Below are 19,084 nucleotides of genomic sequence, written 5' to 3' on the forward strand. Positions count from 1 at the left end.
CGGTCATGGAGAAACCGGACTAACGGCCACGATCAACCCGGCCATGGAGAAACCGGACTAACTGCGATGCAGAGTTTGGTCCGGAGATATCGGACCAAACAGATTTACTTCACTTTTCTCGGATCAGCCGCATCTGGTGCAATCCCCGGTCCGAAGAAAAGACTGATCATACCTGTGCTCATTTGATATTACCCCCGCCCTTGGTGTCACCGGTCTTGCGCATATCCGGTTTTTACCGTATACAAAATGTCTTTACCAAAAATTTAACATATAGGGTAAAAGAGTCAACTTGATGACTGGACTATCAACCATAGCACAGCCGAGAGAATTGCATATATCTCAACATAAAATCTTACTTTCTGTATTTAAAATTGTCTAACCATCTCCACCGATTCTCAACTCCAGCCACAGAGATGACGATAGTTTCGGCCAACTAAGAGTTTGATGTTGCTTAAAATACCATGTTTAACTGCTGCAAAGCTCATTGACTGCCCATGAAGTATCCCCAGGTTTATCTCGCTAGCAAGCCATTAATAAACACATCTTGTAGGCAACGCCCTCTTCTTTACTTGTTATCACTTTCCATGCTGACTTTACCGAAACGTGTCCTGTGGGAATAAGTTTTGTTTAAATGGGACGATACAGTTCTTGTAGCATTAGTGCATACGGGTATGTTTCTTCAATGATGCCTTCATTCTCGAATGTCTTTCAACCATTTTTGCTAACAAAGTCCCGTACTTCCTGTTCTCCTTCTATTTCTTCATCCTCACTTCGCGCCCCCCCAAACCCTCTTCTTCCCCCAAAGTTATATAGGCTTCCATTTTCAAAGCTTTGAACCACGCTCTTCGCAGTTGAAGAGTTACCAACCCTGTACTTGACCCTTGTCGGGTGGTCACCTTCGCCAAACTTTGCCTTCCACGTAACTACTCTCAAAGTGTGTTGACAATTCTGTAGTTCCGCCAAGGTTTGCACCTAAAGCTTCGCCCTTTTCTTTCTCTTATTGAACTTCATGTGATATAGAATGGAAGGGATGCCAAGCCATGGCCAACTCCCGGGAAATCTGAGGCCATTACCAACAGTCGACTGCAACTTGGTCCGCCTGAAGCCCATGACCATTTCCTCCCATATTTGGGCATCTAATCAGGGAGGTCGGATATAGTTTTCGCAATGAACCCAAGCTTCTTTCTGAACATCCCTTGCCCAAGCAACTTGATTATTGCAGGGAAAATAAAAGTAACAGTAAAACATGCGCTAGGACCACCAGTGTAATCATAATAATTGTGCAGTGACTTGGCTGAGATTCAGCAGCACGACTGACTCCGCATAGTAAATTGCCATGATGGACATTAATTCTCAGGGGGGTACAAAAAAATGGATCAATTATGATATAGAATAAAGTTCTATCTACTGCAGCAGTTAAAACTGACCACCAGGTTAGCAAAATCTATTGGTAAGCTACATTTATTTACAAGATCTGATTAGATTCTATCTCACCAGAATTACTGGCTTTCACCTACATACAATGAGAATTTTATGCCATGGATCAATTATGTAAAGAAGAGGGGGGAATATAAGCTTGACCAGAGTTCTATTTTAATCAAAATGAACATGCAATAGCTGCCAGGTAACCAATATGAAATGGGATGATGAATGGAAAAAACATGGCCTGAGCGTCAAAAAGTTGCTCAAAGTCCTGGTATTGATTCAAGATTGTATTTCTCTGCAGTTAAAGTTTCAGCCTCTCGGTTTTCTGGCATTTTTGGCTCCTTCATGGCATCGAGAGTGTGTAGATATGTATAGGAGGCACTTCTATTTGATGGTGGAGCAGGATTGCTGATTCTGCTAGCAAGGAAGCGGCGGATCAGGCCTCTGAGGAAGGGAGCCATGGTGTCTGGTTCGTGCTCCAGGTAGTACATAATACCCCCCATACAGGCACAAAACAAGGGCACCTGTATAACAATCAGAAATAGCATATTTGCTTGATAAGTTTCATTTCACGATTTATGAATTAAACCTGTAACTCAAGAAGAGACCCAATATTTCCAGAACAAACTTCCCGTAAACAGTTTAATCTTCTCAATGTTTATCCACAATAAGCTTTAACTGCATTAGTATAAAATCAGCCCTGCCATGGAGTAGGCACTAGGCACACATGGAGTAGGAGTGTGGAAGAGCATAAGCAGACTTTGGGGTGAATTCTCACAGAATCATCATCTGATTGTAGGGAATGGCCAATATGTCAAGTTTGGAAGGATAGGTGGCTGGGAAACACCCCTCTAAAGAGTAATTTCCCTGCCTTGTTCCAAATAGCTAGGAAGCCAGATGCAACAGCACAGCAATATAGAGATGGGAATTTCTGGAATCTAACCTTCAGAAGAAACTTGCAAGACTGGGAATAAGAGGATTTGTTCACACTCTTACAAACTCTCAATGGATTCACAAGCAATGACAATGCAACAGATCAGTTTGGGTGGGGTCACTCAGATGGGGGCAAGTTCACAGTGCAGGCAGCTTACAAGTTGGAAATGGTGCAGAATGCCATCACTGACAACTGGCCTGGGAAGCTAATCTGGAAGGTCAAACTCACACTCAAAGTTGTTTGCTTCAGTTGGACAGCAGTATATGAAGCCTGCCTAACACAGGACAATCTGGCAAGGAGGACATTTCAGATGGTGAACAGGTGCTATATGTGTAATAGAGAATCAGAAACCCACAGCCATCTTTTCCTGCAGAGCTCAGCTGCAGCAGATCTATGGCATATGTTCCTCACCTTTTTTGGATTCAAATGGGTAATGCCAAACACTATCAGGGAAATTTTTGAAAGCTGGAGCCAATGGAAAGTTGACAGCCCCATCAAGAAGATTTGGAAGGTGATACCAGCTGGCAGCTGCCATCTTTTGGATTATATGGAATGAAAGGAGTAGTAGATGTTTTGATGGTCTTTCAACTAGTCAAACTATGCTCAAAGCTAAATGTCTTTTTTATTTACATAGTTGGGCCTTTTTATCCCCAATAGATTCCCCTGATAGCCTTTTAGATTTTGTTTGTTCTTTAGTTATGTACTAGAGCTGACATTCTTGTGCTCAATCTTTTGTAACTACTTTGCATCTTCTGGATGCCTTGAATAGAATCAATTACTACATCAGAAAAAAAAAAAAAAGCTTTTAACTTATACAAGAATATAATTAAGGAGTCATAAATTGTAGGATGAAATTTTATGAGTGGTTGACAGCACAAAAGCACCAAATTGCATGAAAGGTGAGACAAGATACCTCTGCATTCTTGATATCCGGAAGCAAATGGCGATTCACTAGTATATACCACAAAGAATCTGCAGCTCGAGGAAGAACATATAAGGCAAGTTCTCCACGTCTAGCTTTCTTCTCCAGCAACACAGAGAGGCCCGAAAGAGCCCCAGCTACCCAATATACAAGCTTATGGTCCTTTGATGCCACCTTCCGGTGAGAACATATGACAGCCTTTTATTCAGAAAGAGAAGTTTATCAGTAAAACTAAGCAAGTCAACCGGCAGCACCAAAAAAGGAGCCTAGGGACTCCCAGATGTATGAGGCATCAAGAACATAAACTACCTGGAAGATTCCAACAAAGGCGGACAAGAAGGTTGTCGAGCGAACAGCCCCTGTAAGAGCATACCAACAGGTGCGTGTAGGAGCATCCATAAACTGGGATAAGATTTACATAAGATCAGAAAGTGCTTTGAAAAGAATTACTTTAGAAGCAACTCTTTTTCTGTTTTTTTAGAAAGTTAACAGGATAATATATCCTCAGCACAAAGTCTGTGTAGGGAGCAATGTAACAGCTCAAAATAAAAAACAAAAGTGAGTCCTTCTCACAAAGATTCTATAATGTCTAACAGTAAGTCTACTTCTTCTAAAAGTTCGTAACACCGAAAATGGAATAAAAATAGACAGCTACTCTTAATTTTCTAAATATAGCTACTTTTTTATTCCAGAATATCTTCCATTCAGTTACTTTTATAATATTTATAGACTACCAAATACATTCAAGAATTGTGTTCCACCATTTCTTCCGTCTCCCGTTTCCTCCTGTGTTCTTCCAGAAAGCAACCAACTCTACAGGAAGCTTTGACATGATCCATTTGATTCCCTTCAATTTAAAAATAGTTGCCGCAGCTGATAAGTCACTACACAAAGCAAAAATAAATGGTTGATGCTCTCTGATTCCTTCCCACATAAATATCATTTAGAATTAGAACATAATTGCATCTGACAATCAAATCTTCTAGGCTTTTAGCTTTTAGAATCCTCTATCTGTTCCTTCATGTGTTCTTTATCCTATTCCAATTCGATTTAGCTTTCTTTAGTTACTATATCTTTATTTTGAAGAAAGGTAGATCTATAGAGGAAGGATAAATGCATCCCCTGTCTCTTCAGATTTTCTTGGGTCTGACGAGCTTCTTTTAACTACAAAACCAAGCAAATCAAGCCACCTTATCTGGTATTTTAACTTCCCAAATGTGCTTCCAAGGCCAGATGTGTCCAGTATGAGTGAGTGTAATGTAGGCAGATTTCAGTGTGTATTCTCCTCTGCTATGTTGCATCAAAATCAATCTATCTTCATTTGTAGTAGTTCCTTGAAATTGTTCCAGCACCATGAATAGTTCAACCAGTCTACTAACCTCCCAGTCATTTAGATATTTTCTGCAATTTAGATTCCGTCCCGGTTGATCCCATACCTCATGAATTCTTGCATCATAATACCAGACTGAAAAATCAGGAAAAGCTCCTTTAGAATACCTTGTTCACTCTAATTATCCTTCCAGGAGGAAATCTTCATTCCATTCCGAACTGTGTCACTAATGTTGCTTGCAAAATGAGGACACAAATCCCTTATAGAACTCCAGACACTCGCACCAACAGGGGTTGCGACTTGCTAAGAGCACTATTGTTCCTCTTGTCATATTTTACAGTAACGACTCTTGTCCACAAATCATGTTCCTCCAAACTGAATCCATAAAACCATTTCATACCTAAACTTCTATTATGTTTCCTCCAGTTTCTTATACATAAACCAACATTCCTTTTTACTGTTCAGCAAAGTGCTCCACTTGATTAAATGGTAGCATCTCCTTTCTCAGTTGCTTTGCCAATTGAAGTTTCTCCTCTGCCACGTCTATTCTCTTTTCCACTTTTGCAGGCAAAGGGATATAGACATCACATATGTAGGCAATGAATTGGAGAGATAAGATTAGGAATGAAGTTATATAGAACAACGTGGGAGTGGCCTCCGTAGCGGACAAGAGGGAAGCGAGGATGAGATGGTTCGGGCATGTGAAAAGGAGGTGCGCGGATGCACCGGTAAGGAGGTGTGAGAGGTTGGATATAGCATATTTTAAGAGCGGTAGAGGTAGGCAGAAGAATAACTGGGGGAGGTGATTAGACAGGACATGGCACATCTTCATCTTACTGAGGACATGACCCTAGATAGGAAGGTATGGAGGTAGAGGATGAGGGTAGTAGGGTAGAGGGTAGCAGGTAGTAGGTAGCCGAGTGTCGTACTTTTACGTGGGAGCCTAGTATCCTCTTCTCATCTTCTCCTTATCCAGTAGTATTATTTAGTATTCACGTAGTATCTTATACTTCAATTTGTACTATTACTTGTTGCTTCAGTTGTCGCTATTTTCCTTTCAATCCTACTTTGATTTCACTTCTTTTGAGCCGAGGGTCTATCGAAAATAGCGTCTCTACCCACAAAGATAGGGTAAGGTTTGCGTGCATCCTACCCTCCCCAGACCCACTTGTGGGATTACACTAGGTATGTTGTTGTTATACGTAGGCAATGAACCAAGTACAACTTTTACCAAGATTGCTCCACCCCCCACCCCCCACCCCCCCACCCCCCAAAACACACAAAAAACCCCACCCCACAAAGAAAGGTACTGATTTTTCCAGCTAGTGAATCTCTTTTCGCAACTTTCCGAATCCCCATTCTAAATATTTGGTCACTTGCTTTTCGGTCCCAAAGGTATGCCTAGATAATTTGTAGGGAGAGAACAAGCTCCACAACCTAGACACTGTGCAAGTATCTAACATCAACCATTTGATTCATCAAAAATCTGGACATGCAAGTTCCATTTCACGGCCTCGAAGTTTCATTGAATATTTGTTTGTTCAACTTTATCACATTTTTGTGCATCCATAGAGAAGCTTTCATCTCTACGATTTCGATCTGAGGCTCCACTGGAAGAGCCACATCAACAAGCCATAAATCTGATTTTGTAGCTTCATAATCGACTAGTTGCTGCTCTACCTCCACTGAATGATTGAGGGAAGACTCTTCTTCTTCTTGAATAATTGCCATTGTGTCATCCTCAGTGGCATGTGTTTTTTGTATAATCAAATTGGGGGTTCTCTTGCTCTAGCAGTTGTTCATCAAATCGAAACACTGTAGAAGTGCCTAGAAAAGAACGAGCCTAGGGCAATAAATTGACTTGCAATTCCACCAAAAAGGATTGGTTCTCTGGTTGTCTGGGTCTAAATAACATGCCTCATCCTTGATCAAAGCTGCTGACATGTCTGAGACTTTAGTTTTTTTGGTAAAGTAATAAAATTTCATTAGTAAAGCATCAAGAAGATGCAAGGTTACAGATAGGTGAAAAGCTGCTTCAAACAGAAACATGAAGCAGACTCAGCAAAAACTTGTAGAAAAGCAATCTAAAGATAGTCCATCTCTACCGAACTAGAGAAAGGGAGCTAACAAAATCTAGAAAGTTACCCACACTGTTTACAGGAGCAAAAAAATGCCAACTATAAAGACTAGCTAAACACCTAGACTTTAGGGAGCAAATAGGAGTTGAGATTCCTTCAAAGCATCTACTGTTTCTCTCCTTCCATAGGTTCCAAAAAATTACTGCTGGAATCATTCTCCAGATTCTTTTAATGGATTTGTCAACTCTCCAGAGTATCCAGCTAGCGTAGGCATCTTTGATGTTGAAAGGCATTGCCCATTGGAGACCAAGCATAGAGTAGAAGAAATACCAGAGTCTAGCTGCTGCAGGGCAGTGCAAAAATAGATGGTTGACACTTTCATAGGCCTGCTTGCACATGGCACACATGTTAACGACGATTACACCTCTCCTCCTAAGATTGTCTTGTGTTAGGCATGCTTCCTTCAGTGCAGTCCAAATGAAGCAAGTAACTCTGAGAGGCTGTCTGGTTCTCCATACAAGCTTCCAAGGCCAAACCTCTAAAAGGCTATTTTGGGAGCTCCAGTTGTAACATTCCTTCACAGTGAAAATCTTTTCCTTAGAATTGCCCCAGAGGATTCTGTCCTGAGATTCAGCCACCAGAATACATTGTTCCAATCTTTGTAACAGAGAAAGAAAATCATCAACTTCCCAATCCTGTAAGTTTCTCCTTAAAATTGGTGTCCAGCGGTTGTTATCTCTATATTGAGCTAATGTTGCTTCTTTGTTAGAAGCTATCAGAAATAGTGAGGGAAATGAGTCTCTTACTAAAGTGTCCCCGAGCCATTTGTCCTGCCAAAATCTGATCTTAAGCCCATTTCCAGCCTTGAATGAGACAGCCTTGAAGAATTCCTCTTGGAGACTACTGATGTGTTTCCATACTCCAACCCCATGTGGTTCATTGCTTTTCTTTGCAGTCCAGTGGTCTTGAATACCATATTTAGCTTTGATAATTTCCTTCCAGTACCCTGCCTCATTTTGACCATATCTCCAAAGCCACTTCATGAGTAGGCTGTTGTTATGAAGCTTAAGATTTCTGATTCCCAGCCCCCCTTAGCCTTTGGGTTGAATAACTGATTGCCATTTAACCAAAGAGAATTTATGAGTAACACTGTTACCTTTCCATAGGAATTTCCTTCTGAGCCTGTCAATTTGCTTTAGAACTGAGCTTGGCATAGGGAAGAGTGACATACAGTAAGTAGGGATGCTGTCTAGGACACTGTTGATGAGGGTAAGCCTACCACCCAATGATAGGTATTGCATCTGCTAAGTGGCTAGTTTTTTCTCCATTCTTTCAATGACCCCACTCCACATCCCAGATGATTTGAATTTAGCACCCAAAGGAAGTCCCAAGTAGGTGGTGGGAAAGGAGCCTGTTTTGCAGCTAAGTATATCAGCAAGAGCTTCTAGGTTGGCCACTTCATTCACTGGATATATAGTGCTCTTAAGCATATTGATATGAAGTCCAGAGATGGCCTCAAAGATCATGAGGGTAGTGTTGAGATTAGAGACCTGCTGACAATCAGCTCCACAAATTATAAGGGTGTCATCTGCATATAGTAGATGAGAGACCGATACTGAGGTGGAAGGATTTCTGCCCACTTGGAACCCTTGAATCCACTTGAGTTCTTTGGCCTTTGCTAACAGTTGAGATAATCCTTCCATCGCAATGATAAAGAAGAAAGGGGACAATGGATCCCCCTGCCTGAGTCCTTTTTGAGAAGAGAAAAACCCAACTGGACTTCTGTTCACCAGAATTGAAAACTTCACTGTCGAAATACAGAAATAAATCCACCTTATCCACCTTTCCCCGAAACCCATTTGCTTCAAAATGTTTACTAAATAAGCCCAGTTAAGCTGATCAAAAGCTTTCTCAATATCTAATTTGCATAGGATCCCAGTCTCTGCACTTTTAATTTTCCAGTCTAGCACTTCATTGGTAATCATAGATGCATCAATGATCTGCCTATTCTTCATAAAAGCATTCTGCAGTCCAGAAACTAAGGAATCCACCACTTTTCCCAGCCTCTTAGCTAGAGTTTTGGCCAGCAATTTGTAGACACTGCCTATAAGACTTATAGGCCTATAATCTCTAAGCTCCGCGACCCCTTTCTTCTTTGGGATAAGAGCAATGAAAGAGGCATTGCATGATCTCACCATTTGGCAGTTCTGATGAAAGAAATTAAAAGTTGCTAGCAGGTCTGCTTTGATGAAGTTCCATGATTTCTGAAAGAAGGCCATAGTGAAACCATCAGGGCCTAGAGCTTTGTCAGGGGCACAAGTCATGAGAGCTTCTGAGATCTCCACTTCGGTGAAAGGAAGTTCAAGATCCTCTTTATCAACTGTGTTGAGACTTGACAGACCTTCAAAGACAGCTGAGGGTCTCCAAGATTCAGTCTCTGTGTAGATTTGTTGATAGTACTCCAGAATACCATTCTTGATCCTTTCTTTATCTTCAATTACTTCATTCCCTATTTTGAGTCTGTCAATGGTATTACCCTTTCTATGAGAGTTGGCCATTCTTTGGAAAAACTTTGTATTCTTATCCCCCTCTTTCAACCATAAACATCTTGATTTTTGTCTCCATGAGATCTCTTCAGCAGTTGCTATTTGCTGAAGTTCAAGCTTAAGATTTAATGTCTGACCTTTCTCTTCTGTAGATAGAGTTCTGAGCTCAGCTAACTGGTCCAGCTTTCCAAGTTCTTTGAGTGCCTTGTTCCTTTGAGCCTCAATTTTTCCATAGACCTCTCTATTCCATTTAGTAATGTCTTTCTTGAGATTCTTTAGTTTCTGCATTAGCACAAAGTCTGGGGTGCCTAGTACAGTGTAAGAAATCCACCATCCTTCTATCATGTCCATGAAACCCTCAGCTTGAAGCCACATGTTTTCAAATTTGAAATAAAAAGGTGTGGCCTCCCAATCCCCACTTTCCAGGATAATTGGTTTATGATCAGAAAAAAACTCTAGGCAAAGTGTATTGTTTGATAGCATTGAACAGCTCACTCCATTCTGTTGAGATAAGGAACCTGTCAATTCTAGAGGCTTGGAGAGACTCCTCCCCTCTTGACCAGGTAAATTGTGCTCCTTGAAGAGGAGGGTCAATCAAATCCAGGTCCAGAATAGTGTTGGAGAAGCCCAGCATCGCCTTTGATCTTCTAACACAGTTCAATCTTTCCCCCACAAATCTGCACACATTGAAATCCCCTCCTATGACCCATAGGTCAGACCATAATCCCCTGATAGAAGCTAACTCGAGCCAAAGATCCTCCCTTTCTGGATTGGTCTGAGGGCCATAGACGCTAGTAAAAACCCATTTGAAGTCCTCAGCAAGACTTTCAAATCTACATGATAAAGAAAAGGCTCCTGCTTCAAAATCAACACATTTCCAAGCTCTTTTGTCCCACATTATTAATATCCCTCCTTTAGTACCAATTGCTTTGACTTCTACCCAAGAGATCCATCTGTTTCCCCAAATTTGTCTGATTAGAGATGGATTCCATGTCTCTATTTTGGTTTCCTGCGGGCAAATAATATCAACTCCCCACTTATGAATAAGAGATTTCAAAGTGCTTCTCTTGTCTGTATTGTTGAGACCCTGCACATTCCAACTGAGTGTTTTAACTCTCATCTGGAATGAGCCTTGTGAGACCTGCCCCTTTCTTTCTTCCCACTCTCGTCATGGAGACCCCAATCCAATCTTTTAAGTTCAATATCTGCTTTGCTTTTCCCTTTCTTTAATTCTCCTGTTTTATTTTTTTGCTCAAGAATTTGCACTTTTCTTCTTTCCTCCATTCTCAGAATAATTCCCAGAAGTTCATGTTCAAACCCAGCAACATTTACCCCCAACACTTTGCAAGCCTTCATCATTGTCAACTTCGTCCATTTTGAGGTTTCCACCACATCAGGGATATCAATAGTTTGAATTTGTGGATCATGCCAAGGCAAAGGAAGAAAACTGTTGAAGGACTGAGATGAGACACCAGAGTCAGATTTATCTGTCACTGACATTACTGAGAGTATCGGTTTGGGTATATGAGGGTCCATCGAGTGTCCTGCGTTGTCTGCTTCATCATATGCTTCAGGCTCGGATAGTGTCCCCTCCATGGGTTCTAAATCCCTGAGACTGGAAGCTTGAATTTCTAGTTCAAAAGGATCAAAAGAGAATGAAGCATTCAAGGAAGATGAAGCTCTGAAGCAGCATGGGTCCAGCTTTGGTACAGATGATCTCCACACTTGCTTCTTTTTCTGTTGCTTGAAGTGTTTGCTTGTAAGTGGGCCTTTAGTGTAGTAACCGCTGTTCAAAGCTAATGAAGTTCTCCCTTTGTAGTGTTTCTTACTACCTTGATTATTAGAAGAAATTAAGGCCGGCCCATTTGTGTTTAAATCCTTCGAATTCCTCTTTTCTCCACAGGTTCTTCCACATGTGTGACATGTGAATCATTAATGGTAATAGCACGTGGAACTGAGAAAGTATTTGACCCCATCTTATCCTCAGGCAAACCAGTTGAAAGACCAGCAGGTAAAGAAAAAGACCGGATTTTCTTAATTATTGGCAATTCGAAGATCCTATCATCAAATTCAAAATTCAAACTTGCCGGAAACTTCATGACTGATTTTTTGACGCAAATACGAGCCCAGATCAGGTGGGTTCTGTTCTTCGTATCTTCATCAACACCGATAAAACCCCCGCAACGAGCCCCTATATGCTCAAAAGTGTCCATTGACCAAGCATTTAGGGGGATTCCAAAAACTTTCAGCCATATGTTTTCCGAGCGGTTACCAGATTGTAATGAAAAAATGTCATGCGACCACCAAGATAAAGAAAGATGTCTTCCGTTCCAGAACCAATTCCCTGCCTGTACCCTTATTGCCTCTTGCCTGGAAGGAAGCTCAAAGAGGAACTGATTGTGGTCTAAAGGTATGACTTTGATTCCAGCAGTAACTCTCCATCTACTAATGAACCATTTCTGAATAGTTTCGGGATTGGGACTGTGGTGAAATGGATCATTGAAGGTGCCAACCAAGCTCCTATGCAGAGGATGCTTTTCATTCCATTCTCCTTTGTTCGTTCCTTGACTTATTTCTGGCCATCTCTCAATGCTAGCAGCCGCACGATAAGATTTTGTCAATAGGGGAGGAGGAAGCAATGGCTCTGCTTTGCTGAATTCTCCCAGAAATCGGAGGATTTTCTTTGCAATATCTGACCATCCACTGTTGAGGCTGATCTCAGGGATTATCACTGCTGCTTTAGATGAACCATGCCAAACCTCTATGCGAACAAATCTACCATAAACATTGAAGTTTTGGTAAACTCTGAAAAGATTGTGTTGTTGCTTCCTTCCCCACCTTCTATATAATCGACCAGTACCTTTTGATGCTTGAATAAGCGCTTCGCACACCCATCTCAAGTTTTGAGTATCCATATTGATCTTGCTTGTGTATCTCTTTCCCCTTTCTATTAATGAAAACCAGTTATAATATTTGTCCCCCGTATTCCTGAGTTCAAAGGATTTATCCCTACTGATGAAAAAAAGGTTAGCGCCCTGCATGTTTCTACTGGAAAGTCACTGAAAAGACAACTGTTTTTTTTTTTTTTTTTTTTTTTTGCTGTTTGAGGTGTTCGCCGGCACTATCAGAGGTCGCCGGTGGAGTCTATTTTAGTCTGTTTTAAATTACCCACGCACCAAATGTCCAGCCCTGGGTGTGACGTGGGTTGTCAAAGAGTCCCACAAATGAAAAAGGGATGGGTGGTATCCTTGTATGGACTTGGGCAATCCTCCCCTTATGAGCTAGCTTTTGGGGTTCAGTAAGACCCAAGATCTATTTCTTTAAACCGGGAAATCTCCAAAAAACACATATGCTATACACCATTTTCTAAAGATGAGAAACTCTCTGAGATTACTACTAGATCGTTCTGTGACTGTACAGAAAGAGGGAGTGCCTCCCCTGACTGCCATCTACTTCTTGACAGATTCAGCATAGGAAAAGTTCATTTTAGGGATCTGAATGTCTCTAGTAACTGGATCATTTCTATTAATGAATCTTTTGATTTAGTTGTCAAATCCCTCCATCCTGCATTTGAAGTGATTTGTGGCAGAATGATGACGGATCTTCTTTCTCCTTGTATTGCCACTACACTGACGAATCTCCCACCGTTATTATGTTTCTGAGCAAAGTAGTAGTTGGATAAATGATCTCCGGTTTTCCATCTTCTTAAATTGTTTCCACATGCTCCGGAAGCAAGATGCAACAAATGGCAAAACCATATTAAAAACTTCTTACTCAATGTTATTCTTCGAGTTAAATTTCGCATGCATTCAACCATTGATACCTGATACTACACCTCTGCTCTTGACTAACTTTCTGTAATATCAAAAGATTTGTCTTCCACCTTGAAATAAATTTTATTTTCCATTGAACCCTTAAACTAAGTTTCTAATCAATCACTAATGCAATGATTGAGAAAAAAAACATAGTTTCTCCCCAGAAAGAGGATGGGGAGACAAAATAAGACCTTAGAGTATTACCTCGAGAAATGTGCTGGGAGCATTTGTTGAAACTTTCTTACTTTAGTAGCAATTCTACTACTCTAGGTTACAATAACATAACTTAAAGGTTGGACCATCAAAATTTCCATCACATGGTCCTCGTAATACTGTTTTCTAATGGATCCAGGCAACTTAAACAACAGAAGACGAATTAAACAGAAACGACAACAACATACTCTACATCCCTAGTATATTAATCATTATATTTTCAATTTATAACTGGATTTGACCTCTAGAAAGCCGAACATATATACCAAGGAAAACCCAACCATGTCGGTCTATGATCTCATCTTGTTTAACAGAAGTACCAGCAGCTCAGTTATATAATTTTCCTGGCAACAGCTTAACAAGAAATCAAAGCAGAAAGACAGGCGTAACAGAAACCAATATTAATAAATTGTACCTTCTGCAAGCGTAGAACGACAAAGGGCACAAAAGTCAAAGAGAAGTAAAGAGGAAATGTTTTCCGGAAAGTTGCTGCTGCTGCATTAGCATCATGAACTAAGCAAGACTTGGTCCCTGGGTGAATTACAGAGCACGGTATAATAGAGGGAAATTCTTCCAACTTCATGGTAGTAGAACCCTTTGCTTTGGACAAATAGGCATGTAATGAAGCAACATCAACTGGAGAGCCTCTACAGCAATCCTTAACAGCTTTGTAGACTGGTGCTGCAACTGGCCCAGTCTTCTGAATGAAATCTCTATATGCTTTCGGAAGGCTCTCAGGACGCATTATGAAGGAGTACATAACCTGCAAAACATTTAAGATTAAAACTAGATCTGTAACTACTTTGTCCAGATGTAAAAAGAACAAGTTATCTAGCATCGTACGAGAAGTTCAACTCCTTACGCATATTTAAATTACAAAAAAAAAAAAAAAAAAAAAAAAAAAAAAGGTAAAGGAAGAAAGAACAGAAGAAGAAGAATAAGTTCAATCTCCTAGGGTATAAACTTGGATATTTAAAAATTTATGATATCCCAGCCACCCCCTTCCAACCACCAAACTGCAGATAAGTACATGGAATTTAAAACATGGGTGAAAAAGGCTCTTAAACATTCGCAAAAAAGGTTAAGCATCACGAGAACTACCTGGGCACATGCCAATGCAAAGAGTAAAGAATCTCCATGACTCCAGTGACTTCCCCAGAGATGAAACCGGTTCTTGGATTTGGCAGAATTATACGCACACTGACAAATTGTAAAGTCATCAGAGTACAAGCCAGTAGAAAAAACAGAAAAGGAAGACATTAACTTTTCTCTTTATTCTTCTTTTTTTTTCTTTTTCTTTTGCTCTTTTTTTCTGTTTTGGCCCGGGGGTGTGAGAAGGGGAATAGCCAAGGCATGCATGTACCTGTGATAGCCTTGCCAGAAGATACAAGGCAAGAGTCCGCCGCCTGTTGGAATCATCTAATGCTAAAATAGACAGACCTGCCACTGAACCTGCTAAAATTCTGCCCCATCATCCCCTTTAGCCAAGTCAAATATATTGGATAGAATATCAAGTATCAAAAGCTTCTCAAAGCAAAACCAAGGAAAAGTAAGTCAAAACTTTTAAGTTGAGAATTCAGCATTGTGTACTTACGCATTTAAGGGTGTCTCTTTTCTTCTCAGCTTTCTTAGCAAGCATCTTAGAGCATGATAGGAACCAGTAAATCCCCCAAAGAGCAGACCAATTCGACATGCTTCCTCTCTTACAATTAGATCTTTTTCAGAGACAAGTTGCTGCATATACACAAGGATTCAGAAATGCACAGAACAAGAAATGAACCCTCCTATGTATTCATAGAGGAGACCAGGGACGGATGGACAGACAGATGAACAGACAGAGATCAGCATACATGTACTCTAAAATTGTAATATCCTCTTCCGTAAAATCTTCTTTTATATTCTCTTTTACTTTTTCCTTCATGATTTAGGGGGCTGTGCATATGGCCAAAGATCAATAACATCCATTTAGCCTTTACGCTACAGTTGAAATTGCTAAATTATTTCACAACTTCCTGTGGTTTGCAACTCCAAGATAACTTATCAAGAGGCTGGTCAAATACCAAGGAGAAACAAGTTCAAACCATTAAAAGGTCAAAAGTCTGGGATTTCCAGCCCCTTTAACCTTCTAATCCTTAGAAATTGCAGTAATTAAGTACTGGTTCTTAAAAGTACATCCTGAATTAAGAAAATTCTGCAGCATGAAGGATTAAGTCATCCTGCAATATGTTCTTTTCAAACTTAGCGAACGGAAACATCTTAGTAGCTAAAGGAAGGGAAATCAACCGAGACACAAAACAATTGTGGAGGCAGCGCACAAGGTGTACTCCATAGCAAATATATTTCACCACTAAAGAGTAAATTAATCGATGTTGATCTACAAGCAAAAGGAACAAACAGTGGGACAGAGGTAAAATTGGCTTTACAAAGTGTTTGGGAGAAAAATCCACATGGTCCACCAGTACTGAAAGAGCAGGCTTTTATCCCCAAAAAAATAAAAAGAGAAGGGGGAGAGGGGGAGAGAGATAGAGAGAAAGGATAAGCAAAACATGCATAAAGTTTTTGTATGACTTTTCAACATCAGCTGGGTGGTAAGAAACACTCATGCAGACACCCGCACACAGACACACAAAGAGGGAAAGAGTGTGTGTTTGCCCAGTAATCTTTGATTGACTAAATATCCTTATGGCCAAGCGATTTGATAAACCCATATGTCCCAGTAGCTGATGAAAACACAATAAATACTGCCAGAACAAAGTCATAAACCACTTGGAATGTAATCACCGACACTATGGTACTCCAGGGCACTAAAAGACCCAATATATCCTATCTTGGAATTGATAACCATTCCATCAATATATCATCAATCAACTAAGGCTCAATCCAAAAATATCGAGGAATTGATAACCATTCTATCTATTCAGAGTTGGAGTCAATATTCTTCAAGTGAGGAAATCTAAAAAATCATATAGAATGCAAAACTAACTCGGACGTGGATGCTTATAGGCCAAAATGCCCTTTCTCTTGCAATTACAGGAATGCTGCTATGAACTATATCATATATAACATCTTCCACATAATTATTTCATCCCAGTTTGATCAAAACTTGAGCAACTTCAAAAATAATATACAAATCTTAAAACGAGTTTCATCAGAACTGAAGCAATTTCAAAATGAAATAAAAAAACAAATATATCTTTCTAATAACGAAGTTCATTCCAGATCATGATCTTCTCAATATATCAGGAGCTAAACTAAGGTGTAACTGAATCACCAAAAAATAAGTAAATAGAATCAGGAACAAGCTTTAGTAAAAACAAAGGCAAGCATTCAACAAAATTACAACACCGAAACACTAAAGGAGTATTTGACGGTACAAAAGATTTTATTCTATTGAAATACATTGTCCAACCGACGACAGGAAAAATTCAAAATATAACACACTTGAGATCAGTCTAAAAGCGAAATGAAGGTAAAACGAAAAAATCATAAATCAAATTAATGATAAATTACATAATTGACAAAATGCTCAAGTAGACAGGTAAATGTAACACAGTTGAGAGCAGTATAAAGGCGAAATGAAGGTAAAACATAAAAATCACAAAATAAATCAAATCAATGATAAATTACTCTAACGTACATAATTGAGAAATGCTCAAATAGACAGGTAAATATACAGATTTTGAGAATTTAGGAACCTTGAGTCAGTCAAACGGTGAAATGAAGGTAGAACCGAAAAATCATAAATCAAATTAATGATAAATTAATCTATAACGTACATAATAGAGAAATGCTCAAGTAGATAAGGTAAATGTAACACGGTTGAGATCAGTCTAAACCAAAAACTCATAAATAAAATTAATGATAAATTGCTCTGTAACGTACATAATTGACAAATACTCAAGTAGACAGGCAAATGTAACACAGTTGAGATCAGACTAAACCAAAAAATCATAAATCAAATCAATAATAAAATTAATCTATAACGTACATAATTAACAAACACTCAAGTAGACAGATAAATGTAACACAGTTGAGATCAGTCTAAAGGCGAAATGAAGGTAAAACAAAATTAATGATAAATTAATACAACAACAACATACCCAGAAGATAGGTAATTATACAGAGTTTCAGTTTGAGATCAGTGCAAAAGCGATCATAAATCAAATTATTGATAAATTAATCTAATACATAGTTTCAGAAATTTGGAACCTTGAGATCAGTCTAAAGGCAATCATAAATGAAATTAATGATTAAATTAATCTAACGTACATAATTGACAAACACTCAAATAGATAAGGTAAATATACAGAGTTTCAGAATTTTGTTACCTTGAGATCAAATAAAGAGGAAAAAGAGTGACTGTGAGCAAGCTTAAACGCACGCGAGTAATTAACTGTATCACAATTAGGAAACTAAACTTATTGTTATAACCTGATTTTCCAACAAAATCTACCTATTTCTACAGTTGAGATCAGTCTAAAGGCGAAATGAAGTCAAGACCAAGAAAACACAAATCAAATGAATGTTATTCTCAAGTAAATTTTACGGAGTTAGTTACCTTGAGATCAAGTAAGGAGGAATAAGAGTGTCGACGAGCGAGTTTAAAAGCGCGGAGGAGTATTCCAATACCAACACGGACACCATAAGAGAGAAGAAAACTCTGACAAACATTACCAATAGCATTAGCAACGCATGATGATTCATCAGCATGGTCACAAGGCGGGTAAATACTACGTGCACGACGTTGACGGCGTTGAAGCTCTTCAATTGCCTCTCTTAAACGCTCCTCTGCCTCACGTAGACGGCGCTCCGCTGACACACTGCTGTCGGCGTTAGATAACGGTGACGGAGATGATGGTGAAGAGGACAGAGGATGCATTTTCCTTTTTTGGAGAGATGGCGATTGATGAGGGTTCTTCGACTCGCATCTGTGTGAAGAAAAAAGACAAAAGAACTGATTTTGGGTTTTTTTTTTTTACCTTGAAAGATGTGCACTGATTGAACAATTTTAGATTTAATGATGTAATAATTCCAATTATCTAATCCCTTAAGAAATTAAGTTTTTAAACTATTACTCCTCCATCACAATTTAAGTGTCTTATTTTCTTTTTTTATCTGTTCCAAAAAGAGTTTCTCTTTCTATATTTAGTAAATTTTGGCATGTTTTAAACCACAAGATTTAAAGGACTCACACATCTTTAATTTAAGACCACAACATTCAAAAGGTTATCTTTGTTTCTTAAAATCCGTTTCAGTCAAACTAAGACATTTAAAATGGGACGGAGGGAGTATTCTTATTTATTATTTCTTCCGTCTCAAATTATTTGTCGTGATTACTAATTAGTTGTCTCGAATTATTTGTCATTTAATGAGTTTAACGCACAATTAATTTATTTTTCCCCACTTTATTCTTGGTAGAATTATGTCATTAATGGAGATGACATATAAATAGATGAATGGTTAATGGAGAGATATTATAACTTAGACATAAATAAGGGAAAAGTTAGTCAAATACCCCTCCTTATCAATATTTCCTCAGGGGCATGCAAATAAAAAAAAAATAATAATAATTTGAGACGGAGGGAGCATCTAGAGCTAGAATAGTAGTAATGGGCTTGAGATGTGTATGTGCTATTCACTTGGGTTTTTTATATTAATTAGTCAATGTTTATTACGTCCAAGAACAATTATTACAAAGGTAAAATAAGAAGAATGTACTTAATTATCTCTTAGTTTTTTAAAATGACCATTCTTTTAGATCATTTATTTTTAATAAGGACGAAAAATAAAGTGGATAGGAGTGAGTAATTCCGTATCATTT

The 19,084-nt window shown here is 39.1% G+C and overlaps 1 protein-coding gene across 1 annotated transcript; it reads right to left on the reverse strand.

Annotated features, from left to right (window-relative positions):
- Window positions 1-1,388: 1,388 nt before the first annotated feature.
- Window positions 1,389-18,242, reverse strand: LOC132611139 (uncharacterized). The gene is made up of 8 exons (XM_060325544.1): window positions 17,822-18,242; window positions 14,858-14,997; window positions 14,627-14,726; window positions 14,365-14,463; window positions 13,679-14,026; window positions 3,591-3,683; window positions 3,273-3,479; window positions 1,389-1,949 (listed from the first exon to the last, which is right to left on the reverse strand). Exons 1-8 carry the CDS (start codon window positions 18,140-18,142, stop codon window positions 1,686-1,688), a joined length of 1,572 nt encoding a protein of 523 aa, XP_060181527.1. The 5' UTR covers window positions 18,143-18,242; the 3' UTR covers window positions 1,389-1,685.
- Between the last annotated feature and the right edge of the window lie 842 nt (window positions 18,243-19,084).

The sequence above is a fragment of the Lycium barbarum genome, chromosome 9, assembly GCF_019175385.1.
Source record: "Lycium barbarum isolate Lr01 chromosome 9, ASM1917538v2, whole genome shotgun sequence".
Classification (NCBI taxonomy): domain Eukaryota; kingdom Viridiplantae; phylum Streptophyta; class Magnoliopsida; order Solanales; family Solanaceae; genus Lycium; species Lycium barbarum.